The sequence below is a fragment of the Pipistrellus hanaki genome (assembly GCF_964339955.1).
Source record: "Pipistrellus hanaki genome assembly, chromosome: 18".
Lineage (NCBI taxonomy): Eukaryota > Metazoa > Chordata > Mammalia > Chiroptera > Vespertilionidae > Pipistrellus > Pipistrellus hanaki.
The window spans coordinates 2,215,417-2,240,879 of NC_140520.1; the positions used below are offsets into that span (position 1 = coordinate 2,215,417).

Below are 25,463 nucleotides of genomic sequence, written 5' to 3' on the forward strand. Positions count from 1 at the left end.
CTTTGATTAGGGCATCATCAACTTCAACTGGACGACCAGAGCGTTTTTCATCTTTGAGTGAAAAATCACCAGAACAAAATTTGGCAAACCAATTTTGACACTGCCGTTCTTTTAAGGCTTCATCACCATAAACAGCACATAACTTTTTATGAGCTTGCGATGCGTTTTCCCTTTGCGGAAATAAAAAAGCAAAATATGACGAAAATGTTCCTTTTGATTTTCCATTTTTCAATGAACGCCAAACGAAAACTACAAAACAGATCAAAAAACTTTTTTTACTGATTAACAGCTGAATAGCCAACTATCAAATAACAAAATGTGTTTTACATTTGTACTACGTCTGCAAACCTAAAAATTCAACTGAAGCATATATGTGTGAAACCCGCAATTACTTAGCTGCCGACCCAATATATGGCTCGCACTATATTTCTGTTGAACAGTGCTGGTCCACGCTGTTACCTGAATGTGTGTCTGACGCATTTCTTCAGCTTCTTCCCACATTGGCATTTGTCCCATTTCAAGTATTAGCATATATAGAAGCAATTAAGTGATGTGTATTTAATTTCAAAAAACTTAGCTGGTAAGGTAACTAACAACCCAGCATAATTATATTTATTACTAAGTATGCACAGAAAGATAGTTGAAACAATTGACTTTTATTTCATTTCCATTCAACATGTTAATGACATAAATTGTTTGAACATGGTTAATTTCCTTAGATACTAAAGTAAAAGTGAGTTAAAACCTGGTAAGCACTTCAGTTTGTACAGATTATTAGCAAAATGCGATATATCAATACTTTAACTTGAGTTAACGCACCAAGAAATCTGAACGGGAAAGTTAAAGGCAAGAATATTATTGGTGTAAATCAGCAATAGTCTTTCCATTCCATTGCTGCCTCTGTGGGTCTTCGCTCTTCTCAAAGGAGGAAGGTACTCTAAAAAAAGTAGGTTAGATAGCGGGGAGACTCTTTTTCCTAATCCTCACCCGAGGATACAGTTTTATTTTTTATTGACTTTGGAGAGGAAGGGAGGGAAATAGCAAATAGTTGCCTCCTGTACGCACTGCACCCTTCAGTTACTGGCTGATCCTCCAATCAGCTGAGCCACACTGGCCAGCGCAGTGGGGAGACTAAAGCGGTGGAGGCTTTCACTAACATTGTCCCCACGTGAGTGCTGTGCAGACCTTGAGAATAATTTGTCAAACGGTAAACTGGGTTATGTGGTATATTTTAGATGGATTACCAATATCACAAAAACTGTTTTGGTTCAGAACTATTTATTTATTTGATTCCTACTATGTGCTTGGCAACTGGGGGAGCTAGTAAATAACGAAATAGGTGTTGATAAATATGAGACAGGTGAGATAGGGATTAACTATTTGGTTTATCAATTTAAGACAAGGAATTGGCTTTAACTCCTAAAAATTGGTGATAATGTTTTCATACAGAGCAAAGGAAAGGAGTTGATTACTTAGCAATCAGGGAGACTGGGATCCACATTTAAATTGTTCCTTAGTTTTCTGATTGGTGCTCTGTAATTCATGTGACTTAAATGTTTAGTTTAAAAATGTTAATGATGAATGGATAGCCAATTTTATTAAAATACCTAATGGATATCTTGTGTTTTAGTAAGTGTTAATGTGATTGAAAAGTATTTAGTTAATCATGGAAATGTCAAAACTGAAGTTAACTAATGAAATGAAATGATAGCCACTCTGAATTATTCATGATTTTGGGTGGGTTTGTTTGAGCTTTAATATATCCTACTATTGCTTCAGATTTTAGATTCTGGAAGTGTTTTATTTGTGTTACTAAGTGGCAAACCTGACAGTTCTTAATACTAGGTTTACCGGTTAATAATGGCGGATTTTGTAATCAAAACGCGATAATTTCAAGAGAAACATCAAAAGTGCTTTATTCAAAGTAATGACCATCACTAGCTACAAATTTCCTCCATCTTTCGTGTAATTTGTGATACCGTCCCAATAGAACTTTTCTTGTTTTGAGACACACCATTCAGAGACCCAATTTTCACTTCTTCATTGAAGTGCTGCTCAGAAAGTGCATGTGCCATCGATGGGGACAAGTGGTCATCTGAAGGAGCAAGAGCTGGTGAACATAGCGGTGGGTTAATCCTTCCCAGGCAAGATCTTTTAACGTGTCTTTAACTGGTTTTGAAGGGTCTGGTGGTGCGTCATCATGAAGCAAAATTACTTTGCTGTGTCTTCTGGCCCATTCTGGTCTTTTTACTATTAAAGTGTGGTTCAAATTGATTGATTGTTGTCTGTAACGATCTGTATTAACAGTTTCACCTGGTTTTAGAAGCTCATAATACACCACACCTTCCTGATCCCACCAAATACAGAGCACTGTCTTTCCGAAGCGATTTGGCCTTGCAGTCTATATTAATGGTTGGCCTGGATTAACCCATGATTTTTGTGTGTTTGTGAACACTCAACCATTGAGCCAACCCATGATTCTCAAAATAAATCCACTTTTCATCGCCAGTCACAATTTTATGCAAAAAAGACTTCTGTGCCTTTGAAGCAGCGTTTTCCTGATGACTTTTCGGTTTTCCATTCGTCTTTCAGTTGATGTGGCACCCATTTTCCTTCCTTTAAAATCTTCCCCGTTGCTTGTAAACTATCAGAAATTGTTTGCTGAGCAACGTTTAATCTTTCTGCAAGTTGTTTTTGAGTTTGACGCACACGAATCTACATCCAATAATGCTTGTAATTGTCAATCTTCAAATTTTTTCAGTTGATCTGGACGTTCTTGGTCTTTCACATCAAAAGCATCACTTTTAAAGTGTTTAAACCAGCGTTCACAGTATCTTGAGATGGAGCATGTTCACCATAACTTCCCAAAGTATACAATAACTTTTTCTTAAAAACAATGAATTAAAACTTCCCGCAAATGCTCTTGTTTTGGTCCGAAATTCGACATTTTTAAGTGTAAGAATATCTAGGATGTTAACACCTTCAGCAAATTTGACATACGAAGTTTTGAAGCTTGCTGTCAAACCAGTTCAAATTTTTTAAGATAAGTTTTTTTTCCTTTATTCTCTGTCCCATAATATGCACAACCTTGTTAAGTAGTTACTCGTGGATATCATTAGATATCAGTTCTGAGGTGTTTGGGTTCATAAATAGACCTAAGTTATTAAGGTTAAACCATTGTACCAAGTCTGTTTTTAAGAGATTAATTCTTTATTTTTTAAATGTTTTTATTGATTTTTAGTGAGGAAGGGAGATGGATAAAAGAAACATCCATTGACTGCTTCCTGCATCCCACCCAACCCCTACGAGGGACCAAACCAGCAACCCAGGCTAGTGAACACTAACCATTGAGCCACACTGACCTGGCAAAAGATTACTTATTGATTAGATAATTAAGACTATATAGTTAGTCAAACAAAAATTTATGCATCAACTACTTTTTGCTCTATTATTTTCTGCCGTGGTTAAGTTTAGAAGTACTGGGTAAGGCACTAAAGGAGACTGTAATAGAGAAATAAATTTGATTTTTGCCTCGGAATTTTGAAATAAAATTGGAGGAACAAGATGCATAAACATGAAGTAAGCAAAGTACAGAATTGATTTGATACCAAAAAGAATGATACAGGCGGTAGGAGTGACTGTCCACATAGTGGGAATTAAGCTAATAAGTCAATGCCTGTATGGTCAAGAAAGGGTGTTTGTTTTGTTTGTTTGTGGGTGTGGTTTTTTATGTCACCTTGAGGATGGCAAAGTTATATTCTATGTGGGAGGAGCCGTATGCACAAAGAAGTGCTGAATTCAAGAATCTTCCAAGAGTTGTGTTTAAAGATTAGGGAAGAGAGGCTGTGCGCTTGTCCAGGAGAATTGGAGAGCAATAGAAGGTCAAGAAGGCATGGTAGAGCAGAGACATCGTGGGTGGTGGTTCTTAAACCCTGGTTGCAAGTCAGAAACATCTTGGGGAAAGGGAATAGACAAAATATGCCAAACTCTGGGAACTAAACCTAGTGAAAAATTAGAATGTCATCGTGGCGTTCAGGCTTTGATTTATTTTTTTTTTAAGTTGCCCAGGTGGTGGTTGGGTTGGATATGCAGCCAGGATTGGAGACTTACCATAAAGAGTGTGGTAAAATCACAGGGTTTTGGACAAGGAGGTGGGATAAAATTGAAGTTTTAGATCAGTCTTGGCAGTATTATTTGATGGAAAATGGAGGGGATTGACACTGGAAGCTGGCAGCTGTGTTAGACACCTGGATTAACATATGATGTCATTTAGTATGTTAAGATGAAAACAAAAGATACTTAAAGGAAACATTGTTAAGACTTGCAACATTGGGCGTGGAGGTGGAGAGGGATGAATCAGTCATCATGGAAGTGGCCCTACTGTAAGCCAGTTAAATACTCTTGAGTGGGTCCTGGGCATGGGTATATTTTAAATCTGCCCACGTGGTTTGAGAACCATAGCTCTAAGAATAAGTTTCTAGTCTGGTTATTCGGAGAATGATCCAAATAAAATGGTGTTTGAACAAATGTTAACAGTTGATATTTGAAGTAGCAATGTAATGTCATGGGATGTTAGATATAACTACAAAAGAAATGGCCACAAATCAGTTATTATTAAGTTTTCATTTTGCATATGAGAAACTGAAATTTAGCGAGATTAAATAACTTCATACTGGCATTTTATTAGTATCACTGATTAGAAGTGAGCTGTGCTAGTCTAAGCTATTTCACCAACTCCGGCTGGCCTCTATCTGAATTATGGTTCTTTTTTTTTTTTTCCTTATGGTTCTTATTTGTGATGTTTTTCAAATATATATTCACATTTCAGCTTCTCTCAGACTAAATCTACCTTTTTCTTCCCAGAGAAATCATTTTAGTTAACATTTGAATCAGTGCAAAATAATTTTTATAGCTAATATAAAGCATAATTCTTGTATTCATACATATACTCCTCTTTTCATTTCATCTCATCTTAATTGTTTTTCTTCTATAGACATTTCTCATCTATTTATGGCAACAGCTCATTAATGTTTCTCTGCTTCCTTCATTAAGTCATCTATCTCTCAAAGCATTTCAAGACTTAATACTCTTTTATCAAGAATTAAGACTGCCCTTGCTGGTTTGGCTCAGTGGATCGAGATCCCTATTAGGCGTGCAAAAGGCAGTCAATCAGTAATTCTCTCTCATCATTGATGTTTCTATCTCTCTTTCTCTCTCCCCCCCTTCTCTCTCTCTCCTCCCTCTCTTAAATCAATTTAAGAAAAGAAAGAACTAAGACGGTTTCCTGTTATATCAAGTTGAAATGCTTCATAGCCTGGCTCTACAACACCTGTCACATCACATATCCCATTTCACTTTCATCCAGACTTTGTCCTAGCCAGCTAGCCTATTGATTCCTTTTAAAACAACGAGCCACACTTGTCACCAGTCATTCATGCAATAAACCTCCCTGGATATGCTGGGCAGAGAGCATCATATGCATGGTCCCTGCTCTCAGGGGATTTAGAACTTAGTGGCATACTCTGACTTGGCTTCTATGATATTTCATGCCTCACCTGTTTTCTTTCTCTTAAAAACCTGCCCATTTCTCCAAATTAAGCTCAAATTCCACCTTTTATTAAAAGCCCTCTTTGACTTTGCTCATCATGTTGCTTTGATACACATACAGTGATGATTAAACAATACCTAGTATTTCTAGTATATGACGTAGTGGGCACCCAGATATTAGTTGAGCAAATTAATTTTTGACATTTTTGTCCTATAGTCTGCTTTTTCTTCATGTATAACTCTTCTCAGCAGAGTGTCAACCCCCTGTAATGACAGGAACTTTTTTTATATTTTCTACAGTACCTCACATAATGCTAAATGTTTATAAAACACTTGTACCAAATATTATGTTATGTAACTTAGAGCTTGAGGGGGGATATCAGCAATGACCGAAATAATTTCTGGTTTTGAGTATCTGATGTTGAAGGAGGTGCATCCATTAGCACATGAGAGATTGCTCGAATAACATCAAATGAATGTGCTTCTAAGTTGCCTGTAATGCTTGCTTGACCAATGATTCTAAGTTAATGAGATGAACTGATCCCCGTACCTATCCTCTGTCCCGGGTTCTTTTATGGAAGTTATATTTAATGTCTTTAATCCTTTTTTTTTTTCTAGTATGAAGTGTAACAGAACAGACTTTACCACCTGAAACTGCTGCTTCAAGTTCAGATCAGGCAAAGAACAAACTTGAAACAACCAACAAGACCAAAGAAGAGTACACTTAACTTAAGTTGAAGACACAACACTTGATCTGAAACAAGAAGTTTGTGCCTACTCAACAGCTTTGAAAGAGCACTTCCCCACGCTGCTAGTAGTCTTTGTTTTCCTCAGTGCTGTGCTGTGAGACTGCCCGGTGCAGCAGCAGTTCTATTCTTATTAGCTTGATAGATCATTTTCTCTCGCTCTCCTTTTTTTTTTTTTTTTTTTTTTTTTTTTTTTTTTTTTTTTTAATACTAGCAACTTTCATCCTTTGAAACGTGTGCTGAAAAAGAAGAATCAGCAAATACTACTGAAAGTGCAATATTTGATTATCACTGCGAGGTAGGTTTGTAGTTCCGTGATGGACAATAATCTTATATAATAAAAGCCTAATATGCAAATCGACTAAACAGCAGAACAATACGCACTGACCACCAGGGGGCAGACACTCAATGCAGGAGCAGGCCCCAGGCTGGCCAATGTGGGTGCCAGCAGGGGGCCCCAGTGATCACCCTGCAGGTCACCACACGATTTTGTGCACCAGGCCTCTGGTCAGTTTATAATTCTGGATTTCCTAATTATTTGATCAGATACAAAATCCTTTTAATCAGTTCTCTTCTAAAAATATTCTGAAAACCACATTTTCAACTATTGAGTTGAAATATCACTAGATTATTGTCTTGCTTGATGGGAGCACTTTTATGGCCAAAATTGAGATATTTTCCCCATAAGATTATATTTATTCATATATATGCAGATCTCTTGGTTTATTAGTCTCTTAGAAAAACTCCATCTGTACTATTTGAAGCTAGGATTTCAGGTAGGAATGTCCGTTGTATTACATTGTATTTGTGTGGAGGTCTTTGTAACCTAAGATAAAGAAAGCCGATAGAAAAGGTTCATTTGAAGGTGAGCAGTACTTTGTTCTTGTTTTTTTGTTTTGTTTTGTTTTGTTAATATATTTTATTAATTTTTTACAGAGAGGAAGAGAAAGAGGTAGTTAGAAACATCAATGAGAGTCATTGATCAGCTGCCTCTTGCACCCTTGAATCGAACCCGGGACCCCTCAGTCCGCAGGCTGACGCTCTATTCACTGAGCCAAACCGGTTTTGTCAAGTAGTACTTTGATAAGAGGGAGAAGAGTCTTCTGGTGGAAGTGGAAACACATGGTGTATGCTGAGTGGGCCGTCTGAACAGAGTGGGAGATGGAGAGAGTCACTGGAAAGGGAGGCTGTTAGAGGCAGGTTCTGAAGGACCACTATATTGGACTTGATTCTGTAGGAAAGTTGCTAGATGTTTATAAGCAAGAGTTTAATGGATTTTGTATTTCAAAAGAGATAGCTTCAGATTTTAAAGTTATGTATTTAGAAGTATATCTTCGAAGATAAATGGGTCCACTTTAAGAGATATGTGGACCCACTGCTCTTAACAGTATGGAAAGACCTGTTAAAAGCGGTGGCTAGAGCATAAGGAAGGTAAACCTTAGGGTACAGTCAAAGAAAGGTAGGTGCTAGCTAGGTGTTCTAATGGTGGAAGTGATAGGACATGGTGACCAACTGAATGTGAAGACGAGCTTGGAGGGAACTGACTTACAAAGCTAGAAGGGTTTGTGAAAAGGGGACGTTTGGTTACAGAACTGGTGTGGGAGAAGACAGCCGGGCACGTGGAGGTTCAGGAAAAGCCTTTATTCAAAGCCGCGCTGGTTCAGGGGACTGTCTAAGATCCAGATCCTGAACAACTGAGACAGTGAGATTTCTCTTTATATATTTCTGAGTTTCTTTTTTTCCTAACTACCAAGCTTCTGTGGTGGACTCGCACACCCCCACCCCCCCAATCAGTTAGAATGGTTAATTTAGATTATACAGATTGTAGCTAATGTCCGTCCTGGATGGGCCAGTGACCTCCCTCTGGTTAAGCTGTTACATCCTTGGTTTACGGCCCCTTGTAAATGGGAAGTATTTAGATAAATAGCTCTTGCGAGACCAGATAATTAAGGAAGGGCAGTGACTTCAGGAATGTGGACTAGTCCCCATCAGTTTCAGTGGGGACCTGCTGGAATTAAAACCTACATTGTGGAGATTTATTGTATTCATCCACTAATTCAAAGTTGAGGAAGTATGCTAATATGGAATGCTAAACAATGGTAATTTAGATGGGAAGTTAGATTTATGAAGATCAATTTTTCTTTTTAATCTTAAGTTTTCTAAAGTGGATAGTATTAGGCTTGAAATTCAGAAAGGATTCCTCACTTTATAGCGATAAAAGATAGTGTGTCAAAGAAGAGAGTGTTCATTTGTGTCATTTGCTTTTCCTCTTTGTTTCTTCATACCTCTTCATCTGTTTTGGTTATTTTGGTGTTGTGTTTTTTTTTTTTTATAAAAGTTTAGACGGTTAGTGATTGATTGTGCTGAGTTGGATAAGATAATAAAAATTGAATACTGCTTTACCTTTATTCAGAAAGGTAAAAGACTAGATATCAAGATTTCCATTTCATTCTGTTGAAATGGATTTCAAGTAGAAGTGCTTTTTCTTTAACCTAATCTTTGTATTCTGAGTATTAGTTTGCTATGTAAGTCGGTTATAAACATTGTGCTATGTTATCACAGCTGTTTAAGATGGAGAACGTTTTTACTGTGTCATCAGATCCTCATCCCCCTCCTGCATCCCCTCCTTCACTTTCTTTATCTTCATCTTCTACCTCATCTGGGACAAAAAAACAAAAGAGGACCCCCATGTATCAGAGATCTGTAAGTCAGGGCAGCAGTTACCCCAGCCTGTTTGCTTTGTGTTTGTGGCATGGCTTAGGGCTACTCAGTTTGGTTAAAATGCCTTGCAGACTCACTTTCTAACTCCCTGAGCATCTCCTGCACCTTGAATCTTGAAAGATAAGGTCAGTAGTGTGGGGCTGTGCTGCTCACAGTGTGTCTTAGAATCGAAAGTATCACTTCGGGAGCTTGTGAGAAGTGGAGAATCAAACCCCTGTCCCGCTGAGTCAGAGTGTGTATTTTAACCAGATCACTGGATTGTTGCCTAGTGTGGAGCCCAGATTGTAGACATTGGCCCTTCTTGGTTTGACATCACTCCCATTTGACTTTGGCGAGTCATTTAGTCTCTCTGTGTTTCCTCATTGTTAAAATGGGGAAATACTTCTCATGGGTTTTTGTAAAGATTAAATGAGTTAACACATGTCAGACAGAATAATATTAAGCATGAAAGAACTAGAACTAAATTCGATAGCTTTGCTTCGCATCATCTGGCCATCCCACACATGGTTTAAGTATTTGTGCTTGGCTTTGTCTTCCTACAACTTGAGTACTTTTTCCTACTGAAAAACATTTTTATTAATGTTCAACTTTGCACTTAAACGAAATGCTTATAAGCCACAAATAATTTGTTTTTATGGCTTAAATATCTGATGTGAGGACAGTATTTGATGAACTAAAGAGGTTGCATTGCATTACATCTAAATAGCTCCCCTTTTCTCTAAGGAACGTTTTCCTTTGCTTTATCTGATCATAAAAATAACGGCATTTAGAGATATTATCAGTGTCTAAAACAGGTGAAGACTTCTTAAAAGTACCTGTGAAATGATTGAACATTTTCAGAATTGAAGAATTTTTTTCTTGGAGTTTATGTTAGAAAACACTTGTTTTCTAACTCACTATTTTGGGTTGTTTTCCATTAAAGGAACCTAAGCATGCATGCATTCTGATATTTTCTGATTTGAAATAAGTATTGCCTATAAAGTTTATTTAATCTCTACTAACTTAATTGTTTTCAAGGTGCATGCTTATGAAATAGCCTTAAGGTTTCCATTTTAAGTTTCAAAGTAAGTGTTAATAAATTTCTTAAGGAAGTGTGCTCATAGTTTAGATTGCCATCTCTTAAATAATAATTACCAAATTGTTTTAAGATTGTTCTTAAAGTTAACATAAAGGCAGCTTTTACTTACGTTGTTGATTTACCTTAATACTAGCATCTGGAAATTTGTTTTCTAGTAAGCAAAAATTCTACCATAAATTGGGACAATTTCCCAAAATAATTAAAATATTTACTCTGAAATGTTTTAATAGCTAAATTTGCATTTCAACAATAAAAGCCCATAATCTCCCATTTATCGGTTTTATCTTTATTTTGTTTTCCTTTTTATATTAAAATTTTAATGATTTGTTAATTAGGCCTACGCTGTGGAGGTAATGTACAGGTCTGTATATATTGAGTTCTTTTTCTTTTCAAAACAGATGAGCTTTGATCCAAACCTTCTCCATAACAATGGACACAATGGGTACCCCAATGGTACTTCAGCAGCACTGCGAGAAACGGGGGTTATTGAAAAACTGCTAACCTCTTACGGATTCATTCAGTGTTCAGAACGGCAAGCTAGACTTTTCTTCCACTGTTCACAGTATAACGGCAACCTGCAGGACTTAAAAGTAGGAGGTAATCTGTTGATTCTCCTTTTTTAAAAAACCAATCACAAATTTCTTTTTCATATCAACTTGCTAATGAGTGTTAGTTTGGGTCTTTTAATTCTACCAATTACTGAAGTATGTCTATATAAACTAGCAGAATTCTGATTTCTATTGTAGTGTTGTCTTTTTGAGCGATGAAAGGCTGATTAAAAGATATCTTGGAATGTTTTTTAAATACTTAGAAGGTTTAAGTTACTCCCCTAATAATGACTCTTTATACTGTACTTGATTTTTAGGCCCATAGAAAGATTCAACTTTTCTAGTGTTAGTTTTGATTATTTTACCAGGTACTAGTTTGGTAGTACCTGAAAAAATAACTCTTTCAGCTTCACACTTGCACTATATGAAAAATCATCTTGGCTAACGCCAGAGAAGCCATTTTTCCATGTGAAAATGTGTGGCTTATTTATTAAAGGACTGACGTTAACAAGTCTCAGTGTGTATTTTTAAAAATATCTTTGAGGAGGAAAAAGTACAAACAATAGTTAACATGAATATATTATGTACCAAGTACTCTAAACCCTATGAGAATATTATTTTGGTTAGTTCTCGTTATACGCTTGAGGTACAGAGGTTAAAAAAACTTGCCAAAGGTCATGATTGTTATATTGCCTTATTTGCGGCATGTGTAAATGCAATGAAAACTAAGATATGGCTTAGTCTAAAGCAATGGTTTTGAAACATTAATGTGTATCAGAATTACCTGGAAGTCTTGTTAAAAGCTTAGATTGCTGTACTGCTGCCCAGAGTTTGCTTTTTAATAGGACTGGAGTGGGACCCGGGAACTTGTGTTTCTGCCAAGCTTCCGGGGAGTGGCTGCTGTCGGTGCAGGGATCCCACTTTGGGAATCACTAGTGTAAGGCAGCTCAAATGCCACATTAAGTTTAGGTTGAACATGAGCTACTATTTTATCAAAATTAGTACAACAAACAGCACTTTCTATATTTTAGACGATGTTGAATTTGAAGTATCATCTGACCGGCGGACTGGGAAACCCATTGCTGTTAAACTGGTGAAGATAAAACAAGAAATCCTCCCTGAAGACCGAATGAATGGACAAGTGAGTGGCTCTGATGCTTCGTGTTTTCTTCGGGCCCTGCATTTGCATATCTTTCCCATTAGCAAAGGAAGATTCCCCATCTCCTCAGTTTGCACGCAAGAGAGCTATAGTATATAAAGATCATTATTTTAAAATTCTATCAGAAGCACTGGCATTTCTTGACCTGAAATTTAAAAATGGTCAAGACTCAATTTGGGTTTTTACAAAGAACCCAGAGTTTGCACTTACAGTCCGTTTATGTCTGTAAGTTGGAAACTTGGCAGCATGGCATCCTCTGTGGATCATACTAAATGCATCCCTGTGTAGAGTATAGAGGATATTAAAATTCAGTTTATATTGCACAGTGCTGCTCCTGAAATGATTAGCAATGGAAATTTTTTTTTTTTTGACTGGTAGGTTGTGTGCGCTGTTCCTCACAACTTAGAGAGTAAATCTCCAGCTGCCCCGGGTCAGAGTCCAACAGGGAGTGTATGCTACGAACGTAATGGGGTAAACTTGTGTATTTTTCTTAAACCTTTGCCTGATCCACCATGTGACCTATAAGCGTCCTTTAATTCAAAATAGAAAACGTAAGCTGCAGTAGATAAAATCAATTTTAAATTTGGTTTCTAAGGCTTTGAGTGCAGCATAACAAAAACATTAAAAGCACAAAAATCTATAGGACTTCCAAGTGTTTTAGCTTGCCCACGTGTGACCTTAGTTAGAAATTAAGGTAAAATGCTCCTTTACTCACTTTTTGGGGGTTGAGGGAGGGGATCTTTTTTCTGGTTTCTTTTAAGCACTAACTCCAGCTTTTTGGTTTGGAATGCCTTTTATAAAAATTGGTCTTTTGAAATGTAACTACAGTCTCTGGGCAAACGCTTCCGTGTGTGAGCTTTTTGAAGTTGGATTGCTGCTCAGCTGTGGACTCGCAGAAGTCATCAGCATCATGGAGGGGAAGTGTGTGTTTATATGAATAAACAATGTGCTTGTCATAAAGCATTTAACTTTAAGGAATTTGTCTTAAAATGCCAGTTTAAGAGCTATTTAACAAAGTAAGTCACACTATACCGTAAACATGCATCCTGCCAATATAGTAATAATAACTTATTAATTCACAGGAAGTGTTTTATCTGACTTACACCCCTGAAGACGTGGAAGGGAACGTTCAGCTGGAAACCGGAGATAAAATAAATTTTGTAATTGATAACAATAAACAGTAAGTTCTTTTTTTCCCCCCTACCTACATGATTTTCCTTTTTTGCAATAAGAAATTTGAAGGGAGTTATAAACCTAGCTTGTAACTGGATAATGTTTATGATCCTGTAAATTTTTCATTGATCACTAAGCATTTGAGGGGGTGCATTCTATGATGGGTATTGTAAAGGATGTCAAAAATAGGAACAGTTTTTAAGGAGTTAGCTGTTCCAGAGGTTGGTGAAGATGTTGCGAGAGCACAGCAGCGGTGTGGCCTTTGGGGGAAGGAGGTAAGGTCACTAGGGGGGGGAGGGAGAAAGTGTCCTGGGGAGAGGAAGTGTTGGGGGATACTTGGCGTTGGTTGAATTGACTGGATCGTGGGAAGAAGCAGCTTGAGCTCTGTCCCATAGGGCGTTAAGTGTGATAGCGTTAGATGATTGGAAGGGGCGGAGAGGGCAGCCTTTGGAGAGCGGGGGTGCTCTAAAGTAGAGGCAGTTATACGAGAGGTAATAGGAAAGTTGAGGGCCCGATACAAAAAGGCCAGTGGTGGTAAGGTGGCGAAATGAGGGTGGGAAAAGAATTATACTTAGTTTGACATTTGGAATTTGAGGTATTTCTGGGTGGAGATTGAATATGCAGTTACACCTAGAAGTGAGAGGAGCTAGTAACGGGCAGGGAATAATAGCTGTTGATTTCCGAGGCATAAGCAGTTAAGGGAAGTGTAGTTAGGAAAGCCCAAGGATGGTTATTTTTATTTGGGGATGGGGGAGATGGGAAATAAAAGCACAGAAGGAGGTTAAAAATGGGAAGTTGGAAAAGTGCTAGAAATGCACTTTCCAACAGCAAAAGTCCCAAGAGCTTGTGCAGAATCATTGGCCTTGAGCCTTACCTTCTGTAAGACTCGAAGGAATTAGATTGAGTTGTGGTTTGGGATATTACAAAGTTAAGTCTGAATACCTCAGTTTAATCTCAAGAAGGAAACCAGAGGCTAGAGCTTGAGTGGAGGGGGAGCCAGTGAGAGGGCTTTCCTTAACCTTTATCAGGTCCTCACATGTGCCAGGCATCGCAGTGAAATAGTTGTTAATCCTCAGAACAGCTTCGCCTGATAACAAAACTGTAAACCGAGGTTTGTTCTCATACAGTAACGGTCCTAAAGTTTTCAATGGCAGATATTTAAATCCCAATCTGAGTCGAAAGCCTTTTCACTTCAGCAAGTTGCAAAGGCAAGTAGGAATTTTTTTTCTGTGTCTTTGTTAGTCTGATTTTTGAAGTAAAAAGCACAATTTGGTTACAATTTCTTCATGAAGAATTAAGAGAAGTAATTGCTTGGTCTGCAGCTCTTAAAAAGCAACTACATCAACAAATACTATTGCATCTTACACAATCTGCCATCTTTAAGACGAAATCAAATGTACATTGCTACTGCTCAGAGATGGGGACAGTATAGCAGCATGTGATATTATCTAACTGGTTTCAATGAAAGTGAATCATTTTGTAAAGCATAGCAAATTTCCCCTATAATAACTGCATTTACTCATCTTTTTATGGCTGTTTAATCAGAAAAAAAAATTGATGAAATAGTTACTAAAGTCAGTCACTGCCAACGGGCCATCTCTTATTCATCTCTCTATCTCCAAAACCTTTGCCTGTAGCACAGAGTGACTATTCACATGTGCGTTTAATGAATGACCTTCCTAAGACGAGCATTCCCTGTCTTTGGTTGCATGTAGTTGTGGCTTTATTTCTTTTGTTGTAATGGAAAAGCAGAACATCATGTACCATGGTGTCATTTTAACAGTCCACGAGAACAATGATTATATGTATGTTCCTCATTTAGAAGGCTAGGGATTTTGAGCAAAAGTTTTTTTTGCATATGAAGCCATGTGAAAACAATCAGGTGTCATAAACCTTACTGTGATAGAATTCTTGAGGCCTCAGAAAACTAGTTTATTGTTTGTTCCTTTCAACTCACTGTGTCTAACGAACCCATTGCATTTTTCCCCTCTCTGTGATACCCCTTTCCCGCCCACTTACTCCCTCCAGCACTGGTGCTGTGAGTGCTCGGAACATTATGCTGTTGAAAAAGAAACAAGCCCGCTGTCAGGGAGTGGTTTGTGCCATGAAGGTAAATAGCAATAATTTGAGAAACTTGAGTTTTTTTCTTTGACTATTTTATGTCTTCTACTTCAAACTTAATAAAGCTTTTGTTTTTCCTCTGTCTTCTCGTTGAAAATATTTTACTGTTAACCTTAATAATCTCTTAAAATTCTTTGGTTACTAATTCATTATTTTCTTTCAAATGGGCCATTTCATTGATAGTATTGGGCTTTACCAAATTTATTGTTTCATAGCAGTATAATTTTATGAGAAGGTTTATTGATTGTTAATTGTAATCATAAATACACACGCTCACCAGTATATAATGTTTGTGACTTCTTGTTTGGCTGCAGGAGGCGTTTGGCTTTATTGAAAGAGGTGATGTTGTCAAAGAGATATTCTTTCACTACAGTGAGTTTAAGGGTGACCTGGAAGCCTTACAGCCTGGAGATGACGTGGAATTCACAATCAAGGACAGGAATGTAAGACCGCCAACTGCTTTCACGTGACTTCGTAAGATCAGTAATGAATTACATTTTTAGGAAACATTTAAAATGACATGCCTCCCACTTCCTTTGGGTTTAGGGTAAAGAAGTTGCAACGGATGTCAGACTATTGCCTCAAGGAACAGTCATTTTTGAAGATATCAGCTTTGAACATTTTGAAGGAACTGTAACCAAAGTTATCCCAAAAGTTACCAGTAAAAACCAGGTAAATGGTCTTTTTCTGGAGTCGTCTTTGCCTCATCGGTAACAGAATTTTGATTCTATTTGATTAATGTAGTTATGTGGTATTAGAGCAATGAAATATTTCTTAATATGTCTAATTAAGCTAAATGAGAAGCTATTGATTGATTTATCCATGAGTGCAGTTTTTTAATTTTGTTTTGCTGTGATACTGAGCCATAAGGAAAAGGGAACCAAAGCGGTGCTTGTTAAAATGGAAAAGGACCGTTTGGGGGCACACTTGTTTCCACCACTGTGTCACCCACTGCCAGTTCGTTTTGTTTCTTTTGTGGGTGAAAGAGATGAGTCTGGGAAACGAATGGGGGTAGGAGTCAGCGATAGTGCTAAGGAAATGTAAAACATAAGAACCTAAATCCGTTTTCTTAGAACTGCTGCATCAGCACCTTTGCTGTATGTTGTGCTTTCGTGGTTTTATCATGTTACCATAGCACTAAGGGCTTTCAAAGCGGACTTAGTTGTCCACCCCTTTTCTCCCTTTAGGGAGCTGTTATAAATAGTGTGGGTTTGCTGTGTTCTTCTTGTTTGACTTAGAACTAGGAAGGGTGGGAAATCTCCAGCTAAAAATAGTTTTTCCTTCTCATCAGAATGACCCACTGCCGGGGCGCATTAAAGTTAACTTTGTGATTCCTAAAGAACTTCCCTTTGGAGACAAAGATACGAAATCCAAGGTGACCCTGTTGGAAGGCGACCATGTTAGGTTTAATATTTCAACAGATCGACGTGACAAATTAGAACGAGCAACCAACATAGAAGTTCTATCAAATACATTTCAGTTCACTAATGAAGCCAGAGAAATGGTAAGTGTTGGTTGTTATAAGTATCGGTATAAAGGTGGAGTGGTGTTGTAATTCTATATTAAAAATTATTTAAGTGAATGACAATATTGGACTGTTGCTTGTTAAGGTAATTAATAACAGTGCGAGTCAGTCTAGGTTTGACATCTAGTTTTGCTACTTAACCTTGTAAAGATGTGGGGAAGAGAGAGGGATAGAGAGTTAGAAACATGGATGAGAGAGGATCATCGATCAGCTGCCTCCTGCACACCCCCCACTGGGGATGTGCCCCCAACCAAGGCACATGCCCTTGACCGAAATCGAACCCGGGACCTTTCAGTCCCAGGCCGACGCTCTATCGCTGAGCCAAACTGGTTTCGGCAAGATGTGGGGAAGTTTTAGAATGGAAATTTGGACAGGATGATTTTCAAGGTCTTCTGAGAGTCAGTGGTTATCTGGCCTTATATATGAAGGAAGACAGAAGATTTGAGAAAGCAGATTTTCCCAAACTGTTTAGTAAACTCTAGATTAAAGATAGAGAAGTTTGTTTCTTTTGTTTTTACATCTGGACTTTGTGAATTCTTTTAGTGGGTATATGTTTAGGAGTGACATATACCAGGATTGTTTTTTACAAGCTCAGTTTTCATGAATTAACTTTCCCTAATGTAATTTACATTTAGTTCTGTTTTGAGTCATAACATCTACAGTATATCTTAACTAAAAATCTGGAGATTTAGGATGGATCTGGAGAGCATTATGTTAGGTGAAATAAGCCAGGCAATGAAAGAAAAATACCACATGATCTCACTCATTTATGGAAAATAAAAAACATTATAACCCGAAGAACAAAAAGATAGATTCAGAGGCAGTAAAGCACCGGACAGACTGTCAAATTACAGCGGGAAGGCTGGGGAGTGTTGGGGAGGTGGGGAAAGAGATCAACCAAAGGACTTGTATGCATGTATATAAGCACACCAATGGACAGAAGACACTGGGGGGGTGGGATGAGGGCTTGCGATGGGGTGGCGGGTAGGGGAAGGTCAGTGGGGGGAATAAAGGAGATAGATTTTCTACTATATGTAATACTTTAAACAATAAAATAAAAATAATTTTAAAAATCTGGAGATTTAAACGCATGATTTAAAAAAAAACATTTCTCAGGAAGGATCTGCTTTTGCTTTATGGCATGAGTTCGTTGTTGAGTAGCTTGGCTACCAACATCAAGGATTAAATGTCAATAATTGTGCTTCAGGGAACATTTGAGGACCTGCCATGTGCCCTCCGCTCTGGATATAATGCCCTCACAGAGCTGATGATTTAGTGAGGAAAGGATTTTCTCTATCTTAGTCTTCAGACCTAAACCTTAAGTCCTTCCTGTGCCTACACTCACATAAAATTTTTGAGGTATAGATCAGAGAGTTACCTTTAGTTGACTGTTCAAGTATTTGAAGTCTCGGCCTATAGATTTTTTTTTGATTTTTTTTTTAATATATTTTATTGATTTTGTACAGAGAGGAAGGGAGAGAGATAGAGAGCTAGAATCATCGATGAGAGAGAGCCATCGATCAGCTGCCTCTTGCACACCCCCTACTGGGGATATGCCCGCAACCAAGGTACATGCCCTTGACCGGGATCGAACCCCGGACCTTCCAGTCCCCAAGCTGACGCTCTATCCATTGAGCCAAACCGGTTTCGGCTAGATTTTTTTTTTTATATCTCTGGAAATCATATTGTCATTAAGTTTGGACCTTGTTTGTAATCTTGTCTGCCTCTTACTAGCTGTGTGCTTTGGACAAATTGTTTAACCCGTCTCAGCCTTGATTGTCATATCTTACAAAAACATAATAATACTACTAAGTTCACAGAATTGAGAATTAAATGGAGTACATTGTGCTGCATATATTTACATTGAAATCCAACTTTTCCTAGGGCATGTTGGCCAAGGAGTGTAGCATCTGGCGGGTCTCAGTTGCTTAGAAATTGGTTTACTTCACTGAAAGCAGTGAGTTTGTATTTAAATGGAAAAATTACTGCACTCTCTCCTTCCCAGGACACCCAAGCTGTTTCTTTGCCCTCACCTTCCCTCACAGGGTACATCTTCTAAACTCTAGGGAAACCCATGAAACTTTCCACCAGGGGAGCAGTGGACAGCGGCAGCTCGTCCCAGGCTAACCCCTGAAGCTGTCTCCAAGGCCCCCTTTCTCTGACGCCTCAGCCAAGAGCCCTGCTCAGGCTCTCTCCTGTTGCTGCTTCTATACTTCGCCCTTCCTTGTTTCACGGTCCCCGGCTTTAATAAACACACTCTTAAAATGAAAAAAGATGAAAGGAAAATTACAGTGTGGATACAGAATTTGGGTCAAAGAATTCCTAATTTAACTTGAATATGTTTGTTTGCTTAAATGTTTTGAAAAGCTTCACAGCCAATGTAACTTCTTTGTGTTTCAGGGTGTGATTGCTGCCATGAGAGATGGTTTTGGCTTCATCAAGTGTGTGGATCGCGATGCTCGCATGTTCTTCCACTACAGTGAAATTCTGGATGGGAACCAGCTCCATATTGCAGACGAAGTAGAGTTTACTGTGGTTCCTGTGAGTAGTTTTTGAGAAAAGTCAGTGGTTTTGTTTTTTATGCTTCCTTTTCCAGTTTAAGTTATTTTTGTTCGTTGCTTGTAGGATATGCTCTCTGCCCAAAGAAATCATGCTATTAGGATTAAAAAGCTTCCCAAGGGCACGGTTTCGTTCCATTCCCATTCAGATCATCGTTTTCTGGGCACTGTAGAAAAAGAAGCCACTTTTCCCAATCCCAAAACCACTAGCCCAAATAAAGGCAAGGAGAAGGTAAGTCTTACATCGTCGGAAATTTTTGTAGCTCTTTATTCCTTTTCTGCTTAAAGGCAAACACTCTCCACATAATAATGGGGTATTATCTTTTAGAACTCCCTGTTATATTAACTAAACCAGAGCAAGGTTTTTGAATCTCAGCATTATGGACATTTGGGGCTGGATAAATCTTTGTGGGCGTGGGGCTGTTCTGTGCATTGTGGAATGTTTAGTAGCATCCCTAACCTCTGCTCACTAGAGGCCAGTATCTCCCCCCCCACCCCCTGTGTGACAGTCAAAAGTGGTTCTAGATACTACCAAGTGTCCTAAAATGACCCTGCTAGAATGACAGTACATTCTTCTGAGCAGTTTAAAACTTTCAAATATAGGTAGATGCACTTCACACATTTGAGCTTCGTTTATTGAAAGGTCCACCAAATCTGCTATCAAGTAAATACAGTGGAGGCTTTCATAGAAACAATTCATATAGAATATAAAATGTCTCTGTAAAAGGTCATTTTCACTCTGGTGCAATTCTAAACTAGCAGAATCGGAGGTGTTTTCATTGTAGCATGACATTTAATAGGTGGGGATAAAGGAGGAAAGGACATGCATTACACAGAGATACAGGGGGAAATGCTCGGGATTTCTTTAGAAGCACTAAGTAGTTTGACAGGAAGATGGGTACTTTTTCTTTTGTGGGGTGAGTCGGAGAAATAAGGATGAAAAGATCAGGATACAGATAGATTAAGAAGGTGTTGGTTGCTACTCTTAAGAAATTTAGACCTTGTTCTGTACTCAGAAAAAGTTTTCTGTTGGAAGGTTACATCATCAGGTGTGCAGTTCAGGAAGATACTGGCATTAGTAGGAACCCTGGAAGGGGATGGAGAAAGACAAAAGATGGAAGAGGCTGGATAGGAAATTATTTAATAGTTTAAGTAGTGTTTTTTTTTTAATATTTTATTGATTTTTTACAGAGAGGAAGGGAGAGAGAGAGAGAGCTAGAAACGTCAATGAGAGAGAAACATCAACTAGCTGCCTCTTGCACACCCCCTACCGGGGATGTGCCCGTAACCAATGTATATGCCCTTGACCGGAATCGAACCTGGGACCTTTCAGTCCACAGACCGACGCTCTACCACTGAGCCAAACTGGTTTCAGCAATAGTTTAAGTAGTTCTTGAACTAGAGACAGCATAATTGCAGACAAAAGAAGATACATTAGAGCAGGGATCATCTTATCTCTAGTTAATATACTCAGTATATACTGTCTTGTCAGGTGTTGACTGGATATTGAGGTTAATGGGGAGAGAGCACAAATGAATGCTGATATTGTGACATCATATAACTGGCAAGAGTCAATGCCATTGGAGTCAGACCTGAATTCCCTGAGCGACATGACATCACTCTTCCCTTAACCAGTCAGATCCTTAGCGTCACCTCTGGTGTTTGACAGTGATTTAAGTGTTACTTTGAAAACATTGGCCTGTCATAGCGTAATCACTTACCTGAATATCAAATACCCTGAACTGCAAATCCTCATGCATTGGCAAATATATTGATTACCATTATATACTTTGAGTACTTTGGGATATTCAAAACAGATGATGATAAGTCTTCCTGTCCTACAGAATTTCCACCTGGTTGAAAATACATGCCCAGTCTGATTTCTGATTGGCTTGAATAGTATGGAATGGGCATGTAATAAATTTTCAATAAGGTTTTCCTCAGCAGCAAAAATTAGCTTCTTAAGACTAAAGGACCCAATTATAGCAAATTGAATCAATTCTGGATTAAGGCAAGACTGCCTTTTATTCATCTGAAAATCTATTGTCAGAATCCTGGATAGGGCATTTTTACAGCTGTGCCAATTGATTAGCTCAAGGGTCTATAAGACCTATCACTGTTTTTATATTGCTTTTTTGTTCTACATTCTTTAGGAGGCTGAGGATGGTATTATTGCTTATGATGATTGTGGGGTGAAATTGACTATTGCTTTTCAAGCCAAGGATGTGGACGGATCTACTTCTCCTCAAATAGGGGATAAGGTAAGAGAATCCTGCTTGTTTTAGACTGGGAGCATCTTAATTATTAATTCTGTGAAATAGTTGTTATAGTAGGAATTTCACAGATAGATGGTGTACTAATAAAATTTTATGTGCTTACAAGTTTACTATATGAACCTCTTATTTAAGAACAGTATATTCAATTAGAACGGGGTCTAGCAAGCTCTTAAGCTCTTTATGAAGCCAATATGTAAACATTAGATAAGATATGCCTAAATCACTTAGCTTAGATAAAATTAATACTAGTAAGAAAGTTAAGACAGCCACTGAAACATTATCAAAGTGAATTCACACCAATGATTTTATATTGCTTTCATTTTTCTCTTATTCAGTATGTCTGGTTTTCTGATAGCCCTCTTTCAGAGAAATTAAGAATTTATTTACACAGGATATTTGGAGTGGAAAGCATAGTAAGTTAAGAGCTTGGTGTGGAAATGACGTGGTATTAATGACGATCCTTATTTCCCACAGGTGGAGTTTAGTATTAGTGACAAACAGAGGCCTGGACAGCAGGTTGCGACCTGTGTGCGACTTTTAGGTCGAAATTCTAACTCCAAGAGGCTCTTGGGTTATGTGGCAACTCTGAAGGATAATTTTGGATTTATTGAAACAGCCAATCATGATAAGGAAATCTTTTTCCATTACAGGTAAGAAATGCCTTTTTAGGAACTTATAGCTTACTATTCATTCTTTGATTTTAGAGTCAAAAACATTTAGTATTGGGCAGTTACATATTTTTTATTGCAATTTTTATATTAGTGAAAAGTTATCTTCTTTTGTAGAGAGAACATGTGGCCAAAAGATGTAGAAAGGTTTGTACATGTTGTGAACATTGGATAGGAGACTTTCTGGTTCAGTGAAAGGAATAGTCGTTTATATGTTGCTACCAGAGTTGTATGTGTGATTTTGATGTTATAAGATGGAATAGCGGTTAAGAGCATGGGCTCTTACAACCACTTACTATCTATGAACTTTACCTCCTGGTGTCTTCGTTTCATTATCTTGAAGCTGGGGGTAATGGTACCTTCTCATAGGTTGCTTATGAGGATTAAATGAATCAGTCCATATAATGTGCTTAAAGCAGTATAGCTAGGCACCTGTGAATGTTGTTACATAAGAAAGAAGGGCTGCTTGTCACTGTTGCTTATGCACTGTCATTTCCTTCCCCCTCAGTGAGTTCTCTGGCGATGTGGATAGCCTGGAGCTGGGGGACATGGTCGAGTACAGCTTGTCCAAAGGCAAAGGCAACAAAGTCAGCGCAGAGAAAGTCAACAAAACGCACTCGGGTAATTTATCAGGCTATGTTTTGGTGAGAGAGGAGGGATAATCGGCTGGGAGAAGGAGCAAAAAATTCAATTTTTTTAGATCAGAGGTTCTCCAACTGCGATCCCCAGATGCAGCAGTATCCCCTGGCCACTTTTTAGAAATAAGGTTCTCTGGCCCCAGCCCAGCCTTCTGAAACCCTGGAGAGGGGCGGTCTGTTTTACTGATTCTCAGGGTGATTCTGATGAACACTGAAGTTTGAGAACTCCGTTCTAGATATTTTAGATTATTTTCTTTATTTTCAATTCAATATCTCTTTTAAAAATAACCCCAAGATATAAATCTTCCCAGGGTTGAGGAGAGAGGCTTTCCTTTAGAAGGATGAGTCAATGTGAAAAATAATGGAAACTTAAGAAAATCGTTGCTATTTAGCATCTCTAATTTTTTAAAGGCCTGCAGTCAACTTTTGACTTTTATCTGACCTCCCCAAATAATACTTTCTCTTGTTTAGACCTAGAGAAATGACAGCTAAGGATGTTCATTTCCATTTGATAAATATTAAGTGCATGCTATGTTTTTGTGGGGGAGGAAGAGGGGGAGCAGTGAATAAATCAGCAACTCCTGATCTTTGGGATTTATATTTATATTCCCTATTACAAGCAAACAGAGATGGGTAAAATATGTATGTAGTATGCTTAGAAAGACAGTAATACATACTGTTAATATAACATAAATCAGGAATGTATGTGAGTATTGGGGTTGCCATTTTAGAGACCAGGGAAAGCCTCACAAAAAAGTACCATTTGGTCACTGGAAAGGTGAGAGAGCAAGACATGTTTTAAATATGTATGTTTGTTAGTTCCTTAAGCAAATTAACTTTATTTTAATGGTAGTTTAGAAATAAATAGCTGGCAACCAACCAATTTTTTTTTAATCTTAAAGCAAAGGGAGGGGGAGAGAGAGAAAAGTCAATGTGAAAAAGAAAAATCAAGTGGTTGCCTCCCACCTGCACCCCAACCAGGGACAAAACGAGAAACCTGGGTATGTGCCCTGACCGGGATTCAGCTCGCAACCTTTTGGTGAGATGCTCCAACCAACTGCACCACCTGGCTAGAGCCACCAGTCTTCTGTCCCATTGTTCCAGTGATCTTCGCTCTCTTTCCTGTGAGCCGGAGTGTAAATAAAATAGTAGAATATATTTATAAATCTGTTTTGTAGTGAATGGTATTACTGAAGAAGCAGATCCTACCATCTACTCTGGCAAAGTCATTCGCCCCCTGAGAAGTGTTGATCCAACACAGACCGAGTACCAAGGGATGATTGAGATCATGGAGGAAGGTAAGAGCATCTCTATTGGGTTGCAGTTGTTTCCAAATTCCTTAAAAACTGAACTAAGGAAAGTGACTTTCCTCCCCGTGCATGGCTTTTATTTCCATGTCCCTGGAAGCGAGATCAGCCTGCGTTTACGTGGTGAACAACTGACCACTGTGTGAACAGATCACTGCTGCCTATGCAGCTAACTGAGCGCTATTGAAATGGACTGAGAGCAGAATCTCACACTTATCACAGACAAGCAAATATTCACAATTGACTTGATTTAGTACAACTTTATAGTTTTTTCTATTATTCACTCGTTATTTACATCAGTATTAACACATTTTTCTAATTATTCAATTACATAAAAATGTATGCTTCCTGTGAAAGTTCAAGATATCTATTCCTTAATATTTAGGGTTCCAGGGGAATTTTACCAACTACTTGTCTCTAAGCCCAATGCTCCCTGTATTTTCCACTTTCTGCTTTTTTCTCCCCATCTTTAGTAGCTCCCTGAATTCTGATGCTGCACCTCACCGCTAACAGTTACCACCAAAGAAGATCCACTTTGTGTGTAAAATAAGTTTGCAATAGAAATGATAGTAGGAACAGTGGATAATTAGTTTAGCAAAATTACCAAAATAATTGGGTTGATGAGAGGGTTTGAAATTCCAACCAAAGATGATGGCCTGGCTCACAAACAGGAAATCTGTTGTGTGTGAGTCAGAGGAGCAAAGACTGGGGATGAGTAGGTCTTCTGAGAGAGAAATGAAGCTTCATAGCATGTTCCTTTACTTCATGAGGTTCTCGGGAATTAGTGTTTTACATAGAACCAGTGCCCCACTGCGCACACCTCCAAATACGAGTTCATTTAATAGCAAACCAGGCTTTTAAAGTAAGGCCATCATGACACCGTACCCCGAAATGGGCCTGAGGGACATGGCAGCTAACTCGTGAGATATCAGATCACCCTTCTTCCTCTCTAAATGTTCCTTTTACTTCTTTTGCATTCCCAACCCTTCAATACACTTATTCTTCAACAATGGCTATAGCATATAGTCCAAAACTTTTCTGAAATCTCTTAAGCCTAGAGTTTTCTGGAATTAGACAGGCCAAGGCCACTTGATGGTGAGAATCGTTCTTTCCTTATTCAGGAATACATCTGTAACTGGATGTAAGGTAAGACCATGAGCTTTGGAGTCAGGGAGACCTAGATCTGAACTCCATCTCTTCCGTTTTAGCTGGATAACTTTGGACAGATTACTTAGATCTTCCTAGCTCAGTTTCTTCATCTTTAGATGAGATAATATCTTCAACTTCAGAATAAGATTAAATATGAGTCCATATAAGGACTAGAATCAGACCCAGGACCTTTCAGTTCGCAGGCCAACACTCTATCCACTGAACCAAATCAGATAGGGCTGTGGGCGT

General features: G+C 38.3%; 1 protein-coding gene across 4 annotated transcripts in view; it reads left to right on the forward strand.

Moving 5' to 3' along the window:
- CSDE1 (cold shock domain containing E1) overlaps positions 1–25,463 on the forward strand; it is a 34,707-nt gene that overhangs the window by 4,101 nt on the left and 5,143 nt on the right. The window contains exons 2-17 of one of the 4 annotated variants that reach the window (XM_084866187.1): positions 6,166–6,591; positions 8,856–8,996; positions 10,491–10,689; positions 11,672–11,781; positions 12,178–12,270; positions 12,882–12,979; positions 15,001–15,082; positions 15,408–15,536; positions 15,640–15,765; positions 16,385–16,597; positions 19,019–19,159; positions 19,244–19,408; positions 21,330–21,437; positions 21,927–22,102; positions 22,629–22,741; positions 23,937–24,056. In XM_084866187.1, the coding sequence (XP_084722313.1) occupies positions 8,865–8,996; positions 10,491–10,689; positions 11,672–11,781; positions 12,178–12,270; positions 12,882–12,979; positions 15,001–15,082; positions 15,408–15,536; positions 15,640–15,765; positions 16,385–16,597; positions 19,019–19,159; positions 19,244–19,408; positions 21,330–21,437; positions 21,927–22,102; positions 22,629–22,741; positions 23,937–24,056 (2,005 nt within the window). In that variant the 5' untranslated portion in view covers positions 6,166–6,591; positions 8,856–8,864. The remainder of the gene's footprint in view (positions 1–6,165; positions 6,592–8,855; positions 8,997–10,490; positions 10,690–11,671; positions 11,782–12,177; positions 12,271–12,881; positions 12,980–15,000; positions 15,083–15,407; positions 15,537–15,639; positions 15,766–16,384; positions 16,598–19,018; positions 19,160–19,243; positions 19,409–21,329; positions 21,438–21,926; positions 22,103–22,628; positions 22,742–23,936; positions 24,057–25,463) is intronic. The other 3 variants (XM_084866188.1, XM_084866189.1, XM_084866190.1) reach the window with 3 other exon arrangements.